Below are 18,831 nucleotides of genomic sequence, written 5' to 3'. Positions count from 1 at the left end.
AGATTTCTGGATGAAGGGACAATTCCCCAGAAAAAATGTATTGTCAACTGAGAAAATCCGCTTCTACATTGTCTATGCCTGAAATGAACATTGGACATAATCTGTCAGGAGTCTCTTATGGCCAGAGGACTCATGGTGCCCCCCTTATGATTGAGGTATGCAAAAACATATAATTGTCAGACTAGATTTTTACTCTTTTTTTTGCAAAAGATATGATGTCCACTTACCAAAACTTAAAATACCACCCTTAGAACCAGAACAATGATTGGAGGTCTGGACTCCTCCAAGTTCTAAAAACCATGAAAGTGAGCCTAATGTGTGGCCGCGAAAAGCGGACATTCAAATCAAATGTTGAAGGATTGTCCTGAAGTGAGGTTCTCACCCTCAACCAAACTAAAGACGGATGTACACTCGAAGACAGATGATGGGTATACTTGTTCCACCTCAAAAGGAGTTTTACCTGAACTGAGTGAAAATGTGCATAATGGACTACCCTGAAAGTCGAGGCTACCTTCCTCAGAACCTTCATGCATAAATTACAGACATTTGTTTGTAAGTCAGCAGAGACTTTGGTTTTCAGCTGAGCCCCAGGAATTTCTTTCATTGCCTTGGAGTCCATTTTGAATTTTAGTAACTGATAATCCAACCACAGGATTTCAGTATATGTGACATTTCTAGGACATGGGACTAATGCAAAGACAGTAAAATGACTGAAAAAAAAATCACCCAGTAATGGAAGTATAGTCACCTGCCCTGGACCATACATGAGACACCATCATAGCCATGATCATCGTGAACACTCTTGGAGCTGGCCCTAGACCAAATAGAAGGTTCTGATAACCCTACCATATGAGGTCATGTAAATACGTGACCTTGACATCTACATACCATGGAACTCATTCTTTTCTATGCTGTGTATGACAGTTCTCAGGGACTCCTACTTGAATCTATCTTGAGCTGGGCGTTTGAAACAAGACAGGTCTTAATATCCTATTCAGAACTTTAAGTGCTCAAAGAGACTGGAGTAGAACCGCAATCCCCACTTAAAGGAAAGACTGAATGACTTCACACAGAGCATGACACTTTGCCTTATCCATTGGGAGACCTGTGGTGAAGATCTGACAAATCACTGCACCTACCACTCAGACACTTGTAGTGGTATTGAGCCATGGGTTCTAAAGAGAAACAGATGGGCTCAAACCACAGGATATCTTGGGTGAGTTCCCATCATGCTGACTGAGCAATGATCTTATCCAGCTCTGAACCGTATAAGACCATACCTGATGAGAAGAGAAGTAATTTTTATTCCTCTGTATGACCGGCCACATCATGCAGGAACTGTACTCCAGGGAGTCTTGAGAATGCTCCACCAAGGTCAGCCAATCTGCTTTTCATATAATAGACTGCGGGCCTGATTCAGCAAGGATGGCAACTGCGATCTTGCCTGCAATACATCTGTGAAAATATGCTAAAGCTTGCCCCATCTCAGCCAGCATAGAGACTCCCACTGCTTCTTTCTTATATCCGTAATACCTCACACTTAGCATATACATCAGTACTATCGACGCACATTGGGCCGTCAAGCAGAATTACAGCAGATCTGACCCATCTGTCTCATCGCACGTAGTGAGTACTCATTCTGCGTATGCAATCACAGTGGGTAATTTATGCACGCCCATGCAACGGCGTTCCAAAGTGCAAGCACGCCTGCGTTTCTCCAACCACTCCCCCGTCACCACCCCCAAATGCTCATGGGCAGTCACTCACTCTGCCATGGATTCCTGTCTTCAAGCGTGATCACAGTACAATCGCCGCACAGGTGCAGTGTGACTTGTACATATGTGTAATGGCTAACAATCGCTCAATCTACGTACACAGTTGCGATCCTTGCTGAATCAGGCCCTGTGAGCGCTATGAGAGGTCACCAACTACATGTCCCCCACCTTGACCACCCAGTAGAAAGATGATAGGCCTCAGGAGGCCCCATTCCCAACAAAAATGGACTTAAGGCTCTACTAAGAGTACCCACACTCCTCCTGCACACGCTCAATGTTAAACCAATGTGCAATTCTGAAGCCGAGCAGCAATACATTACACACGCTCCCACTAGTAAAGGGAAAGTGGACAAAGGGCACCCATTTGTTACTATAGGTAATATAAAATAATATACTTATGTCTCTGCTATTACCCGGAGTTAACCTGTGTCTTTTCTGGTGAAAGTGTTCTCAGCTGACTGGCACTGAGAATCTAGCGGTACCTAAAGAGCCCACCTAGTGACATTTAAGAACATGCCAAAACACATAAATAACATTTACACAATACATGGCAATTTCTACGACTGGCGGAGAGGGGATGCCCAGAGGGACTAACCTTGATTTTCAATGTGCCCGACACACCGCTCACACTACATTCATATAGGAATCAAAGAAATCACAAAACCATACTTACCGACTTTGCCAGGCAGTTTTCCAAGAGCTGCCGGAGAGGACCTGCTCCTCTCATCTTCAGGGGCGGGGCCAGACTAGAGCCTTTATTAGGCCCTGCCCCTTTACATGACACCGCCACGATTCGCTGGACCATACGGAGGGGGCGGGGTTAAATGAAGCTAATCACCACATTTAGCTTTGCCTCGTTCCTATAGACTCACACTTTTCGCGGAAAATCTCCCCATCCTGCCCACTTAACTAGGAAGTGGCCGGGATGCGGGAAATCTGCCTACTCTTCCAGCGGTGCGGGGGGTTACCGAAAAATAGTGAGCCTCCCGGGAGAGTAAGTATGTATGCACAAAACTAAAGGCCCCCATACATCTGATCGAGGATCTCGCGATCCTGCAAGCAGATGGGAAACGCCGATCCGCCGATCGGAAATGCCGACCGGGGACCATCGATGTTCAGTGATCAGTCGCAGGATCGCTGAAATTTCACATGTTGAATTTCACCGATTGACAATCACGATCATTTTTTGATCGTGATTGTCAAACAGTATCTGTGAAATCCAACATGTTGGATTTCTGCGATCCTGTGATGACGGGTAACAGCATTGCGGCAATCCATCGCAGATGGATTGGGGTCTTAAGACAGATTTATAAAAATGTTATTTATAGAGGAAATAAACAGTACATTTTTGCCTTAATATTAACTAGGGGTGTGCACCGGCCACTTTTCGTGTTTTGTGTTTTGGTTTTGGATCTGGATCTTTCTTCGTGTTTTGGATCTGGATTGGTTTTGCCAAAACCACCCTTCCGTGTTTTGGGTTCTGGGTTTTGTGTTTTGGATCTGTATTTTTTTTAAAAAAAGCATAAAAACAGCTAAAATCACAGAATTTGTGTGTTTTTCTGCTCCTATGCTATTATTAACCTCAATAACCTTAATTTCCACTCATTTCCACTCTATTCTGAACACCTCACACCTCACAATAGTGTTTTTATATCCAAAAGGTTGCACCGAGGTAGCTGGATGACTATGCTAAGAGATACGAGTGGGCGGCACAAACACGTGGTCCATCTAGGAGTGACACTGCAGTGGCAGACAGGATGGCAGTTTGAAAAACTAGGCCCCAAACAGTACATAATTCAAAGAAAATAAAGAGGTGCAAGATGGAATTGTCCTTGGGCCCTCCGACCCACCCTTATGCTGTATAAACAGGACATGCACACTTTAACAAACCAAACATTTCAGCGCCAGGGTCTGCCACACGACTGTGGCTGAAATGATTGGTTCGTTTGGGCCCCCACAAAACAAGCTGGCAATTAATGTGTCCCTGCACAAACTGGCTCTACGGAGGCAAGATGTCGTCCTCATCCTCCTCATCCACCGATTCCTCACCCTCTTCAGTGTTGTGTACATCCTCATCCTCACAGAGTGTTCATTCGTCCCCGCTGGAATCCACAACCACAGGTCCCTCTGTACGTTCTGGAGGCTGGTCTCCCTGGAAGAGTTGATAATTCATTTTATGAACATCATCTTCTCCACATTTTGTGGAAGCAACCTCCTACGCCTTTCGCTGACAAGGTTCCCGGCTGCACTAAACACTCTTTCGGAGTACACACTGGAGGGGGGGCAACTCAGGTAAAATAGATTCAGTTTGTACAGGGACCTCCAAATTGCTTCTTTTTCCTAGCAGTACAGGTACGGACTGTCTGACATGCCTACTTGGATGCTGTCACCGATGTAATCCTTTAACAGACAGACGCACGCTTGTCGCTGCTGCTTTAAGGATGCAGGTGCGGCTACAGCCCACACATTTCACAAAGACAGAAAAAAAAAGAAGATTTTTTTTTATTGTTTGTGGAGCGCACTTTGAGGGTTACACCACCGTTTAACAGACAGACGCACGCTTGTCGCTGCTGCTTTGAGGATGCAAGTGCGGCTACAGCCCACACAATTCACAAAGACAGAAAAAAAAAGAAGAATTTTTTTATTGTTTGTGGAGCGCACTTTGAGGGTTACACCACCCTTTAACAGACAGACGCACGCTTGTTGCTGCTGCTTTAAGGATGCAGGTGCGGCTACAGCCCACACATTTCACAAAGACAAAAAAAAAAGAAGAATATTTTTATTGTTTGTGGAGCACACTTTGAGGGTGTCACCACCCTTTAACAGACAGACGCACGCTTGTCGCTGCTACTTTAAGGATGCAGGTGCGGCTACAGCCCACACATTTCACAAAGACAGAAGAAAAAAGAAGAATATTTTTATTGTTTGTGGAGCACACTTTGAGGGTGTCACCACCCTTTAACAGACAGACGCACGCTTGTCGCTGCTGCTTTAAGGATGCAGGTGCGGCTACAGCCCACACATTTCACAAAGACAGAAAAAAAAAGAAGAATATTTTTATTGTTTGTGGAGCGCACTTTGAGGGTTACATCACCCTTTAACAGACAGACGCACGCTTGTCGCTGCTGCTTTAAGGATGCAGGTGCGGCTACAGCCCACACATTTCACAAAGAGAAAAAAAAAGAATTTTTTTATTGTTTGTGGAGTGCACTTTGAGGGTTACACCACCCTTTAACAGACAGACGCACGCTTGTCGCTGCTGCTTTAAGGATGCAGGTGCGGCTACAGCCCACACATTTCACAAAGACAGAAAAAAAAGAATATTTTTATTGTTTGTGGAGCACACTTTGAGGGTGTCACCACCCTTTAACAGACAGACGCATGCTTGTCGCTGCTGCTTTAAGGATGCAGGTGCGGCTACAGCCCACACATTTCACAAAGACAGAAAAAAAAAGAAGAATATTTTTATTGTTTGTGAAGCACACTTTGAGGGTGTCACCACCCTTTAACAGACAGACGCACGCTTGTCGCTGCTGCTTAGAGCATGCAGGTGGAATCTAGACAGGATTTGGAACTGGGGACACACTACCTCCATCAATTGTCTAAATCCCACTGCACTAATGGCGGATACCGGACGCACGTCTAACACCAATATAGCAGTCAAGGCCTCAGTTATACGTTTTGCTTCAGGATGACTGCTGTCGTACTTCATCCTCATCGCTAGGGACTGTTGGAGGGTCAATTGTTTAGTAAAAGTAGTGGTGTTCCTACTTCCTCTCTGGGATGATGAACAACTCCCAGCAGCAGCAACAGCACTAGGAGGAAGTGGTTCTTGATCTTTCCCTATTTTATTTTTATCGGAGAAAGTTTGGTCCTCCATTTATGTTATATTGATATATACGTGCGGCTAAGGCGCACACAAACACAGAAAATATTTTTTTATTTTTGCTGGAGAGTAGTGCACTTTGTGGGTTACACCACCCTTTAAGAAATGAGCCAGCCGGCCCTTTACTTATGGGACACAGGCGCACGCTTGGCGCTGCTCCTTTGTTGATGCACGTGCAGCCACAGAGCACACAATTCACAAACACAGAATTTTTTTTTTTATTTTGTTTGGAGTGCCCTTTGGGGGTTACAGCACCCTTTAGCGGTCAATCCAGCCGGCCCTTTATTTATGGGACACAGGCGCACGCTTGGCACTACTTTGTTGATGCACGTGCGGCTACTGCGCACACAATTCACAAACACAGAAAATATTTTTTTATTTTGTTTGGAGTGTACTTTGGGGGTTACAGCACCCTTTAACGGACAAGCCAGCCGGCCCTTTACTTATGACACAGGCGCACGCTTGGCACTATGTTGTTGATGCACGTGCGGCTACTGCGCACACAATTCACAAACACAGAAAATATTTTTTTATTTTGTTTGGAGAGTACTTTGAGGGTTACAGCACCCTTTAACGGTCAAGCCAGCCGGCCCTTTACTTATGACACAGGCGCACGCTTGGCACTACTTTGTTGATGCACGTGCGGCTACTGCGCGGACAATTCACAAACACAGAAAATATTTTTTTATTTTGTTTGGAGTGTACTTTGAGGGTTACAGCACCCTTTAACGGTCAAGCCAGCCGGCCCTTTACTTATGACACAGGCGCACGCTTGGCACTACTTTGTTGATGCACGTGCGGCTACTGCGCACACAATTCACAAACACAGAAAATATTTTTTGATTTTGTTTGGAGTGTACTTTGGGGGTTACAGCACCCTTTAACGGTCAAGCCAGCCGGCCCTTTACTTATGACACAGGCGCACTCTTGGCACTACTTTGTTGATGCACGTGCGGCTACTGCGCACACAATTCACAAACACAGAAAATATTAATTTTTTTTTTGCACTTGGGGGGAGTACCCCTGATGGACAGAGCACCCCCTGGACAACACTACAGCACCCCTTTAGGACTGGGACTCTGCACAGGACTTTGGAGTGGACACAGCCCCTGTGGACAACTGACTGCACAACACAGTCCAGCCAGCCCCTATGGACTTTGGAGGAGTGGAAACAGCCCCTATGGACAACAGCAGCACAGCACAACACAGCCAGCCCCTATGGACTTTGGAGGAGTGGACACAGCCCCTATGGACAACAGCAGCACAGCACAACACAGCCAGCCCCTATGGACTTTGGAGGAGTGGACACAGCCCTTATGGACAACAGCAGCACAGAAGAGCACAGCACAGCACAGCACAACACTACACTGCACTACACTACACTACACAGCCCAGCCAGCCCTAACTCCCACCCTCCCTCTTCACTGTCCACAGCCGAGTGAGAAAATGGCGCCGACGCGGGTACCTTATATAGGATCCAAAACCCGCGAGACCCGGAAGGCGGGATGATGACGTTTTGTCTCGATTTCAGATCCGAGTCAGGCGGGAAAAGTCGAGCCTGACTCGGATCGGCCTCGGATCGGGGGGGCTCGGGGGGGTTCGGATTTCAGAAATCCGAAGCCGCTCACCCCTAATATTAACCAATCAAAACATATAATCATCAGGTGCCCACCTCATATTCTTATGGTGTGACAGCCGCTGCCCATCATGTGTATTACCAACATTAGCTCTTAAGTGACTTTTTTATATTCATTTTCTAGTTAAATCCTCTATTCATCTGACCCTATATATTACATACTACCCAAAAAATATTTACCGAAAATCTTCATGGTGGGAACAGTAAAACAGACCTCAAAGTCTGAACTATTATCTCCCCTTTAGGTGACTGCCCCAGAAGGTTAGCAGATATTGGGGGAAGTGTGCCAAACTTTCTAAAGAGTGAGGAAGTGGAAAAGTACAGAAGTTGCCCATAGCAACCAATCAGCAACGAGGTGGCATTTATCAGGTACGTTCTGCAAAATGATAGGTTGAAGCTGATTGGTTACCTCCACTTTTCTTTCTTTTCGTAACATATTGCTTGAAATAGATCTGGACAATTTACGATTATGATAAAACAAAAGAACGGTTGCCATGTAACAAATACAAATCGGTTAAAAGAGTTCATTAAGTCACAGGTTCTCAAACGCGGTCCTCAGGACCCCAAACAGTGCATGTTTTCCAGGTCTCCTCACAGAATCGCAAGTGAAATAATTACCTCCACCTGTGGATCTTTTAAAATGTGTCAGTGAGTAATAAATACTCCTGGGAGACCAGGAAAACGTGAACTGTGTGGGGTCCTGAGGACCGAGTCTGAGAACCACTGCACTAAGTAACTACAGATGTGTCCTTTGCCGTCGTTGTTGCTTATGCGGCAAACGTGCGCATACATAGCGGCATACGATTTGCAGTGCACTCGCATGGCACAGTATGCCACGGGAGCATTCGCACCATGCAAACCTATGGATTTCTGGTGCGAACGTGCCCACTAGAGGGCACGTTTTTGCGGCATGTGTGCCAACATTTGCCGTGGTGGTGGCAAAGATACAAGAGGACACATCTGTACTAAAATAACCTACAGAAATGATAGCAGGTCATATCTATGTACTTTGCCTTAGGTCATCTATGCCTTACACGGAGAGAACAATTCTATATAATTATATACTAAGACCTTCTTACATGAGTTCTTGTAGGGTACGAGGCTGACATCCTAGTCCACAAAGCACTTTTACTCCAGAGTCCTGCAGATTATTCCCTGACAGGTCCAGTGTGATCAGAGAGCGGTTTGTAGTAATAACAGAGCGGAGATCATCACAGCAGGAGGAGGTCAGAGCACAGTGCTGTAACCTGATGAGAGATGAGGGATCTGCATGAGGTCATTTCTTATCATTCCCAGCCTCAAACTACGTGACGTCATCACTGATTGAATAAAATGGTGGAAATTAGGCTGTAGGTCGCTGATCATATAGTTATTCACTTACTGTCTATCGGTGAATCTGTAGGTTTCTCATTAGAGCAGGGTTTCCAAACCCTGCCCTTATATCTGCCCTTAAAGCACTTAAAGCAAAAGGTTTTAAGAAAATCTCTGCTTGTGCACAGATGTTACGATCAAACTGGCTACTAATTAAGTCAAACGTGGATATCCTTACGGGGGATGTAGTTGGCATCCAGGCGTGCGGGATGCCAATTATCTAAATACCGGCGCCAAAATCCCGACAGTGTCGGGATCCTGGCACCAGAATCCCGACCACCGGCATCCCGAAAGGTAAGTATCGGCAGTTTGGGGACGGTTAGGGTGCGGAGTTAAAGTTAGGCACTAGAGCGACGGTTAGGATTAGGCACCGGGGAGGGAGGTTTAGGTTTAGGGTGCGGGGAGGGGGAGGTTAGGTTTAGGTACACTAAAGCTAGGTACACACCTCAATGATGTGCCGACCCAGCAATGCGGCGATGTGATGTCAAGATATAATGCGTGATCCGCCAAACGACGATGCAATATATCGTTACATGCTTAACGTAACTACATTGTATCGTGCAGCACATCTATCAAATGGGAAGATGCGACCTCCCAATTCATCAAACAATGAATTGGGTGTATTTGGAGGAACACATTATACGATGGTCATTAAGATCCATTACGGATCGCAATATATCATATAGTGTGTACCCAGGTTTAGAGTATTAATCATTAAAACATCATGTGGCCTCAGAATGGGATGCGGTCATAATACCGACCGCGGGGATTCCGGCGCTCAGAATGCCGGTGCCAGTCATCTTGACATCTGTGACAATCCCAGCACTGGCATCCTGAAGGGTAGGTAGCGAGGTTAGGGGGATGGTTAGGCACTAGGGGAATGGTTGGGGTTAGGCACTAAGGGGGGAGGGATAGTTTTAGGGTGAGGGAGGGGGAGGTTAGATATAGGCACTAGAGGAGAGGTTCAATTTACCTTAGAGGTAGGAAAAGGTGGAGGGTTAGGATACTGACTGACAGGTGTCGGTATCCTAACCCTGTTGGGCTGTCAGCATAAGTATTATGATCGCCGGGATCCTAAGCATTGACATCCTGTATAGGTGTGGCATTCCCAAGTGTTAAACTCCTTTCTGATGACATAAAGGGATATTATAGTAGTCACTTGTGTGGTCTACACCTTGTACTGAGAGGACAGCTATATAATTACTAACACAGGTCTTACCTAAGTACCCGTAAGTAACAGGCTCGATGACTCAGTCCGTCACACAGAGTCTTTATTCCAATGTCCCCCAGGTTGTTCTCTGACAGGTCCAGTGCCATCAGATAGGAATTTGTCATCAGAATAGAGCGGAGATCATCACAGTAGGAGGAGGTGAGACCACAACGCCGCAACCTGATGAGAGATGAGGGATCTGCATTAGGTCATTTCTTATCATTTTACAGCCTCACTCTCAGCATGACGTCATCGCTGACAGAAAAATAAAGGTTAGACAAAGACACAATCGTTGGTGCACAGTTCCGCTGTTAGACTGTACAGTATCTGCCTGCCACTGAAAAAAAAAATTGGTAGCGATTTATCGAATAAAGCCCAGGCTAGTCAGATGCGTAGCTGGGTCACGTATCCCCAGAGTACTGATCAGTAAAGGATCACGTGTCCTCAGAACACCTCACAGTGACTTTCCATGAAGTGCAGGTGCATTTATTATTACTCTTTGATTGAAATAAAGCTTCTAAACACAGTCAGCACTTTCTGAAATGAATCAAAACACAAATATAACACATACCAAGAAAGACTGGTCCATGAGGATATAAATTGTCTTAGAGACAGCTTGCTTCTGCCCGAAGATCTACAACAATGCTAAATGATAGTAGAACAGAAGGAAGTAAGTGAAGACCTCTACGTTAGACTAGGTTATAGGAGAGAATGTACTCTGGTCAGGTATCAGAGCATGCTTGCCGACTTTAAATCTTCTGTCTCGGGGAGACTTCCTGGATGCAAGGTGGAGGTGGGCGCTATTGGGGGAGGGCAGGCAATATGCATAATTTGGCCCCACCCACAACGCACATCATGGCACTGCATTCAGATCACATCAACACCCCTCCAACCTACCGATTACACTAGGAAATGGGGCAGGAAGCGGGTGGGTTCCACACTCTTCCGTGAGTTCGTGGAACTCTACAAGAAATTTACAATTCCGGTAAAGTGAACAAGTACGTGACTGCATTGTACAGCCCATACCCTCCCTTCCATCTGATGGGAAATTTGCTGAAAAGATGCTGCGCATCATTACTGATGAATATAATTTGTAAGGCTCCACAAAGTCTGCAGCATGTGTGAGCCAGCAAACAAATCACATAAAAGCAAACTAAACAGAATACCAAATTAAGTGAAAATGACAAGTACAATATTAAGCAGAAAATACACGTACAAAATAACCCTAAAAAAAAAATACACACACAAATACAAGTTATATATAAAAACAATGAACGCATTTGAGATAGACAAAGGAGGTGCAGCTATGAGACACCGGGTAGAGAGGGCCCTGTTCATGAGGGCTTAGAGGCAAAAGGGAGGGGAAGAGCAGAGATAATAGGGGCTAATGGGGCAAAAGAGGACATTTCAGATAGGGCCTGTAGTGGAAGCGGAGTAGGATGGTGTAGAGTAGGCTATATTGGGGAGCTGGGTTTTAAAATCGCATTTGAAAGACTGAAGGTTGGAGTATTCTGGTCAGAAGGGGCAGAGAGAAGGTGAGCAGCGCAAGAGAAGTCTAAGTCGGGATTTAGAGGTGGCTATTGTGTATCTACCTTGGCATTGATAGTCGGATTTGGGGGTAGAGGTGTACTGGTTACTGGTCACCCGCACAACTTGAAACAGAGTGTGGTATGTCCCGTAATATGTGGCACTTCACTAGAATACCAGTCAGACTGTGAAAAATGATGCTGTCTTGTAATACAGTATAGACTACCTACTTTAGTTTCTGCATCTGGCACGCCCTGAACAACTCCAATACACTGTACCCTTCCCAATATTGGTCCTTTTCTTTTCTGGGAAATTTGCATTCCACGAAGCTGCGGGAAAACAAGGCACACACATAAAACAAAATTTACTGTAACTAATTAAATTAAACCGTGATGCATAAACCAAGATACTGTATCGTGTACACTTTAGACCACGGACATTTTGATGATTGTGACCTGTGATAGTTAAAGGATATACTTGAAATTATATCTTCTGATATGTAAACATTTTTTATTTTTAGCACAGTAAAGATATGCTGGGTAGCATCGATTATGTTGTGAGAACAATTATTTATTGTTCTCTCTCTCTATAATCTATAGTATGCTCAAAGGCATGCCATTAGGCTTCAGTCTCAGGAACACTGGCTGATACCAGGAATGGTCATTGGTGGCAGCAGTGGGGGAGGTGAGTATAGACTGCTGCTAATCTGAGACATGGGGCTGTGCCAGGCTGGACACACAGATACAGTGTTGCACATTGGCGTATTATTCTGCAGTATATTTAACATGCTGACAGATGGTACATACTTAATATAGTGGTATTTAGAGGCTTTATAACACACTATAAATGAGGGCAGTATAAGATGCAGGACACTACAGACTATATAACATCCAATCACTGGAGGACATGCTGATAGATGGGACATATGTAATATACTGGTAATGGAGCTGTATAACATACTATAAATAGGGGCTGTAATGTTCATTCTCGGGTCTTGATAGGGCAGGTCAAGACACCTGATCAAGATAGAGGGTGCTGAAAAATGGAGCGTGGCCTCTTAGGGAAGGGTGTGGCATTGCATCATGCAGTCTCTCCATTACTTTAAGGGGCATGCCCAGCACTCACAAAGATGCTGGGCTGGCCCCAAGCTCTCACCACACTGTGAATAGATGCCGTGCGCAGGCGTATGGCATCTATTCACATTCTTCACAGTGCTACCCCCCCTACTTTTTCCCCCCATGGGACACTGCAGCCCATGTAGAGGTGGTACAGTGGGGACAGGGAGAGGTGCGAGAGGTGGGGCTGTGATCAGCGAAGTGCCTCCATAAGGGCAAGGTGCATCTTACCACTTTAACATGCATACATAGAAATATACAGTTTGATGGCAGATAAGAATCTCTTGGCCCATACAGTGTGCCCTTTTAAAATCAGGCAGTAAGCGGCGTCCTGCTGAAACAGCCTAGCGGGAATGCTAGGGCTATATAACATGCTGAAAGATGAGACATATGTAATATATGTGTAAATGGGGTTTGTATTATATGCAGGACACTACAGGCTATATAACATCCTATCACTGGAAGCTGTATAACATGCTGATAAATGGGACATATGCAATATTCTGGTAAACGAGGACTGTATAGCATGCAGGATACTACAGGCTATATAACATCCTATCACTGAAGGCTGTATAACATGCTGACAGATGGGACATATATAATATAATGGTAAATGGGGGCTGTATAACATACTCTACATGAGGACTGTATAACATGCAGGACACTACAGGCTATATAACATCCTATCACTGGAAGCTGTATAACATGCTGATAAATGGGACATATGCAATATTCTGGTAAACGAGGACTGTATAGCATGCAGGATACTACAGGCTATATAACATCCTATCACTGGAAGCTGTATAACATGCCGATAAATGGGACACATATAATATAATGGTAAGTGGAGGCTGTATAACATACTCTACATGAGGACTGTATAACATGCAGGACACTACAGGCTATGTAACATCCTATCACTGAAGGCTGTATAACATGCTGACAGATGGGACATATATAATATACTGGTAAGTGGGGGCTGTATAACATACTCTACATGAGGACTGTATAACATGCAGGACACTACAGGATATATAACATCCTATCACTGAAGGCTGTATAACATGCTGACAGATGGGACATATATAATATAATGGTAAGTGGAGGCTGTATAACATACTCTACATGAGGACTGTATAACATGCAGGACACTACAGGCTATATAACATCCTATCACTGGAGGCTGTATAACATGCTGACAGATGGGACATATATAATATAATGGTAAGTGGAGGCTGTATAACATACTCTACATGAGGACTGTATAACATGCAGGACACTACAGGCTATATAACATCCTATCACTGGAGGCTGTATAACATGCTGACAGATGGGACATATATAATATAATGGTAAGTGGGGGCTGTATAACATACTCTACATGAGGACTGTATAACATGCAGGACACTACAGGCTATATAACTTCTTATCACTGGAGGCTGTATAACATGCTGACAGATGGGACATATATAATATACTGGTAAGTGGGGGCTGAATAACATACTCTACATGAGGGCTGTATAACATGCAGGACATTACAGGCTATATAACATCCTATCACATGAGGCTGTGTAAGCAGTCGGGAAGCCGACGGACGGAATCCCGACCACCGGCTTCCCGACTGTCTAATCCCGGCAAGGGTTAAATGACAGGCGTTGAAATCCCGACGCCTGTCATTTTACCTACACCGGGAGACCGACGCCCGGCATCCCGATCGAAGGTAAGCCAGGTGCGGTCAGCCGCGGGGGGGGGGGGAGGGTTAGGTTAGGGGCTCCCGGGGGGGACTTAGGGTTAGACACCTCCGCAGGAGGGTAAGGTTTAGGCTAGGGGAAGGGAGAGTTAGGAGTTAGGGTTAGGCACCCCCGCGGGGAGGTTAGGGTTAGGTACCCTCCTGGGAGACTTAGGTTTAGGCAGCGGGGAAGGGGGGGTTAGGTTTAGGCACTTAGAGGGGGGATTAGGGTTAGGTACCAGTAAGGGAGGGTTAGGATTAAGGGGGGGAAGAAGATTAGGGTTACTTACCTTAATCACCGTTCGGGATTTTCACCCATGTCGGGCTGCCGCTGTCGGGATTTGAACCGCCAGCCATGCAGCCGGCGGTAAATCATACCGATCCCTGTATAACATGCTGACAGATGGGACATATATAATATAATGGTAAATGGAGGCTGTATAACATACTCTACATGAGGACTGTATAACATGCAGGACACTACAGGCTATATAACATCCTATCACTGAAGGCTGTATAACCAGCTGACAGATGGGACATATATAATATAATGGTAAATGGAGGCTGTATAACATACTCTACATGAGGACTGTATAACATGCAGGACACTACAGGCTATATAACATCCTATCACTGAAGGCTGTACAACCAGCTGACAGATGGAACATATATAATATAATGGTAAGTGGGGGCTGTATAACATACTCTACATGAGGACTGTATAACATGCAGGACACTACAGGCTATATAACATCCTATCACTGAAGGCTGTATAACATGCTGACAGATGGGACATATATAATATACTGGTAAATGGGGGCTGTATAACATACTCTACATGAGGACTGTATAACATGCCGGACACTACAGGCTATATAACATCCTATCACTGAAGGCTGTATAACCAGCTGACAGATGGGACATATATAATATAATGGTAAATGGAGGCTGTATAACATACTCTACATGAGGACTGTATAACATGCAGGACACTACAGGCTATATAACATCCTATCACTGAAGGCTGTATAACCAGCTGACAGATGGGACATATATAATATAATGGTAAATGGAGGCTGTATAACATACTCTACATGAGGACTGTATAACATGCAGGACACTACAGGCTATATAACATCCTATCACTGAAGGCTGTATAACCAGCTGACAGATGGGACATATATAATATAATGGTAAATGGAGGCTGTATAACATACTCTACATGAGGACTGTATAACATGCAGGACACTACAGGCTATATAACATCCTATCACTGAAGGCTGTACAACCAGCTGACAGATGGGACATATATAATATAATGGTAAGTGGGGGCTGTATAACATACTCTACATGAGGACTGTATAACATGCAGGACACTACAGGCTATATAACATCCTATCACTGGAGGCTGTATAACATGCTGACAGATGGGACATATATAATATAATGGTAAGTGGGGGCTGTATAACATACTCTACATGAGGACTGTATAACATGCAGGACACTACAGGCTATATAACTTCTTATCACTGGAGGCTGTATAACATGCTGACAGATGGGACATATATAATATACTGGTAAGTGGGGGCTGAATAACATACTCTACATGAGGGCTGTATAACATGCAGGACATTACAGGCTATATAACATCCTATCACATGAGGCTGTGTAAGCAGTCGGGAAGCCGACGGACGGAATCCCGACCACCGGCTTCCCGACTGTCTAATCCCGGCAAGGGTTAAATGACAGGCGTTGAAATCCCGACGCCTGTCATTTTACCTACACCGGGAGACCGACGCCCGGCATCCCGATCGAAGGTAAGCCAGGTGCGGCCAGCCGTGGGGGGGGGGGGAGGGTTAGGTTAGGGGCTCCCGGGGGGGACTTAGGGTTAGACACCTCCCCAGGAGAATAAGGTTTAGGCTAGGGGATGGGAGAGTTAGGGTTAGGCACCCCCACGGGGAGGTTAGGGTTAGGTACCCTCCCGGGAGACTTAGGTTTAGGCAGCGGGGAAGGGGGGGTTAGGTTTAGGCACTTAGAGGGGGGATTAGGGTTAGGTACAAGTAAGGGAGGGTTAGGATTAAGGGGGGGAAGAAGATTAGGGTTACTTACCTTAATCACCGTTCGGGATTTTCACCCATGTCGGGCTGCCGCTGTCGGGATTTGAACCGCCAGCCATGCAGCCGGCGGTAAATCATACCGATCCCTGTATAACATGCTGACAGATGGGACATATATAATATAATGGTAAATGGAGGCTGTATAACATACTGTACATGAGGACTGTATAACATGCAGGACACTACAGGCTATATAACATCCTATCACTGAAGGCTGTATAACCAGCTGACAGATGGGACATATATAATATAATGGTAAATGGAGGCTGTATAACATACTCTACATGAGGGCTGTATAACATGCAGGACACTACAGGCTATATAACATCCTATCACTGAAGGCTGTATAACCAGCTGACAGATGGGACATATATAATATAATGGTAAATGGAGGCTGTATAACATACTCTACATGAATTCTGTATAACATGCAGGACACTACAGGCTATATAACATCCTATCACTGAAGGCTGTATAACCAGCTGACAGATGGGACATATATAATATAATGGTAAATGGAGGCTGTATAACATACTCTACATGAGGGCTGTATAACATGCAGGACACTACAGGCTATATAACATCCTATCACTGAAGGCTGTATAACCAGCTGACAGATGGGACATATATAATATAATGGTAAATGGAGGCTGTATAACATACTCTACATGAGGGCTGTATAAGATGCAGGACACTACAGGCTATATAACATCCTATCACTGAAGGCTGTATAACCAGCTGACAGATGGGACATATATAATATAATGGTAAATGGAGGCTGTATAACATACTCTACATGAGGACTGTATAACATGCAGGACACTACAGGCTATATAACATCCTGTCACTGAAGGCTGTACAACCAGCTGACAGATGGGACATATATAATATAATGGTAAGTGGGGGCTGTATAACATATTCTACATGAGGACTGTATAACATGCAGGACACTACAGGCTATATAACATCCTATCACTGAAGGCTGTATAACATGCTGACAGATGGGACATATATAATATACTGGTAAATGGGGGCTGTATAACATACTCTACATGAGGACTGTATAACATGCAGGACACTACAGGCTATATAACATCCTATCACTGGAGGCTGTATAACATGCTGACAGATGGGACATATATAATATAATGGTAAGTGGGGGCTGTATAACATACTCAACATGAGGACTGTATAACATGCAGGACACTACAGGCTATATAACTTCTTATCACTGGAGGCTGTATAACATGCTGACAGATGGGACATATATAATATACTGGTAAGTGGGGGCTGAATAACATACTCTACATGAGGGCTGTATAACATGCAGGACATTACAGGCTATATAACATCCTATCACATGAGGCTGTGTAAGCAGTCGGGAAGCCGACGGACGGAATCCCGACCACCGGCTTCCCGACTGTCTAATCCCGGCAAGGGTTAAATGACAGGCGTTGAAATCCCGACGCCTGTCATTTTACCTACACCGGGAGACCGAAGCCCGGCATCCCGATCGAAGGTAAGCCAGGTGCGGCCAGCCGCGGGGGGGGGGGGGGGGGGCGGGTTAGGTTAGGGGCTCCTGGGGGGGACTTAGGGTTAGACACCTCCCCAGGAGGGTAAGGTTTAGGCTAGGGGAAGGGAGAGTTAGGGTTAGGCACCCCCGCGGGGAGGTTAGGGTTAGGTACCCTCCCGGGAGACTTAGGTTTAGGCAGCGGGGAAGGGGGGGTTAGGTTTAGGCACTTAGAGGGGGGATTAGGGTTAGGTACCAGTAAGGGAGGGTTAGGATTAAGGGGGGGAAGAAGATTAGGGTTACTTACCTTAATCACCGTTCGGGATTTTCACCCATGTCGGGCTGCCGCTGTCGGGATTTGAACCGCCAGCCATGCAGCCGGCGGTAAATCATACCGATCCCTGTATAACATGCTGACAGATGGGACATATATAATATAATGGTAAATGGAGGCTGTATAACATACTCTACATAAGGGCTGTATAACATGCAGGACACTACAGGCTATATAACATCCTATCACTGAAGGCTGTATAACCAGCTGACAGATGGGACATATATAATATAATGGTAAATGGAGGCTGTATAAAATACTCTATATGAGGACTGTATAAGATGCAGGACACTACAGGCTATATAACATCCTATCACTGAAGGCTGTACAACCAGCTGACAGATGGGACATATATAATATACTGGTAAATGGGGGCTGTATAACATACTATACATGAGGACTGTATAACATGCAGGACATTACAGGCTATATAACATTCTATCACTGAAGGCTGTATAACATGCTGACAGATGGGACATATATAATATACTGGTAAATGGGGGCTGTATAACATACTCTACATGAGGACTGTATAACATGCAGGACACTACAGGCTATATAACATCCTATCACTGAAGGCTGTACAACCAGCTGACAGATGGGACATATATAATATAATGG

At 45.1% G+C, this 18,831-nt stretch overlaps 1 protein-coding gene across 2 annotated transcripts in view; it reads right to left on the bottom strand.

The window, feature by feature from the left end:
* The window catches only part of LOC148507963 (NACHT, LRR and PYD domains-containing protein 3-like), a 39,373-nt gene extending 20,824 nt beyond the window's left edge, over positions 1-18,549 (bottom strand). The window contains exons 1-6 of one of the 2 annotated variants that reach the window (XM_088445080.1): positions 18,184-18,549; positions 16,359-16,464; positions 14,540-14,645; positions 11,636-11,734; positions 9,888-10,058; positions 8,377-8,544 (exon numbers count right to left, since the gene is read on the bottom strand). In XM_088445080.1, coding sequence (XP_088301206.1) covers positions 8,377-8,544; positions 9,888-10,058; positions 11,636-11,649 — 353 coding nt within the window. In that variant the 5' untranslated portion in view covers positions 11,650-11,734; positions 14,540-14,645; positions 16,359-16,464; positions 18,184-18,549. Of the gene's footprint in view, positions 1-8,376; positions 8,545-9,887; positions 10,059-11,635; positions 12,795-14,539; positions 14,646-16,358; positions 16,465-18,183 lie in introns of those variants that run through there. The other variant, XM_088445081.1, reaches the window with a different exon arrangement.
* Positions 18,550-18,831: the final 282 nt, after the last annotated feature.

Source organism: Taudactylus pleione, unplaced genomic scaffold (assembly GCF_031769625.1).
Source record: "Taudactylus pleione unplaced genomic scaffold, aTauple2 ptg000377l, whole genome shotgun sequence".
In the NCBI taxonomy this organism is placed as follows: Eukaryota; Metazoa; Chordata; class Amphibia; order Anura; family Myobatrachidae; genus Taudactylus; species Taudactylus pleione.
This window is presented reverse-complemented; position numbering and strand designations above follow the sequence as displayed.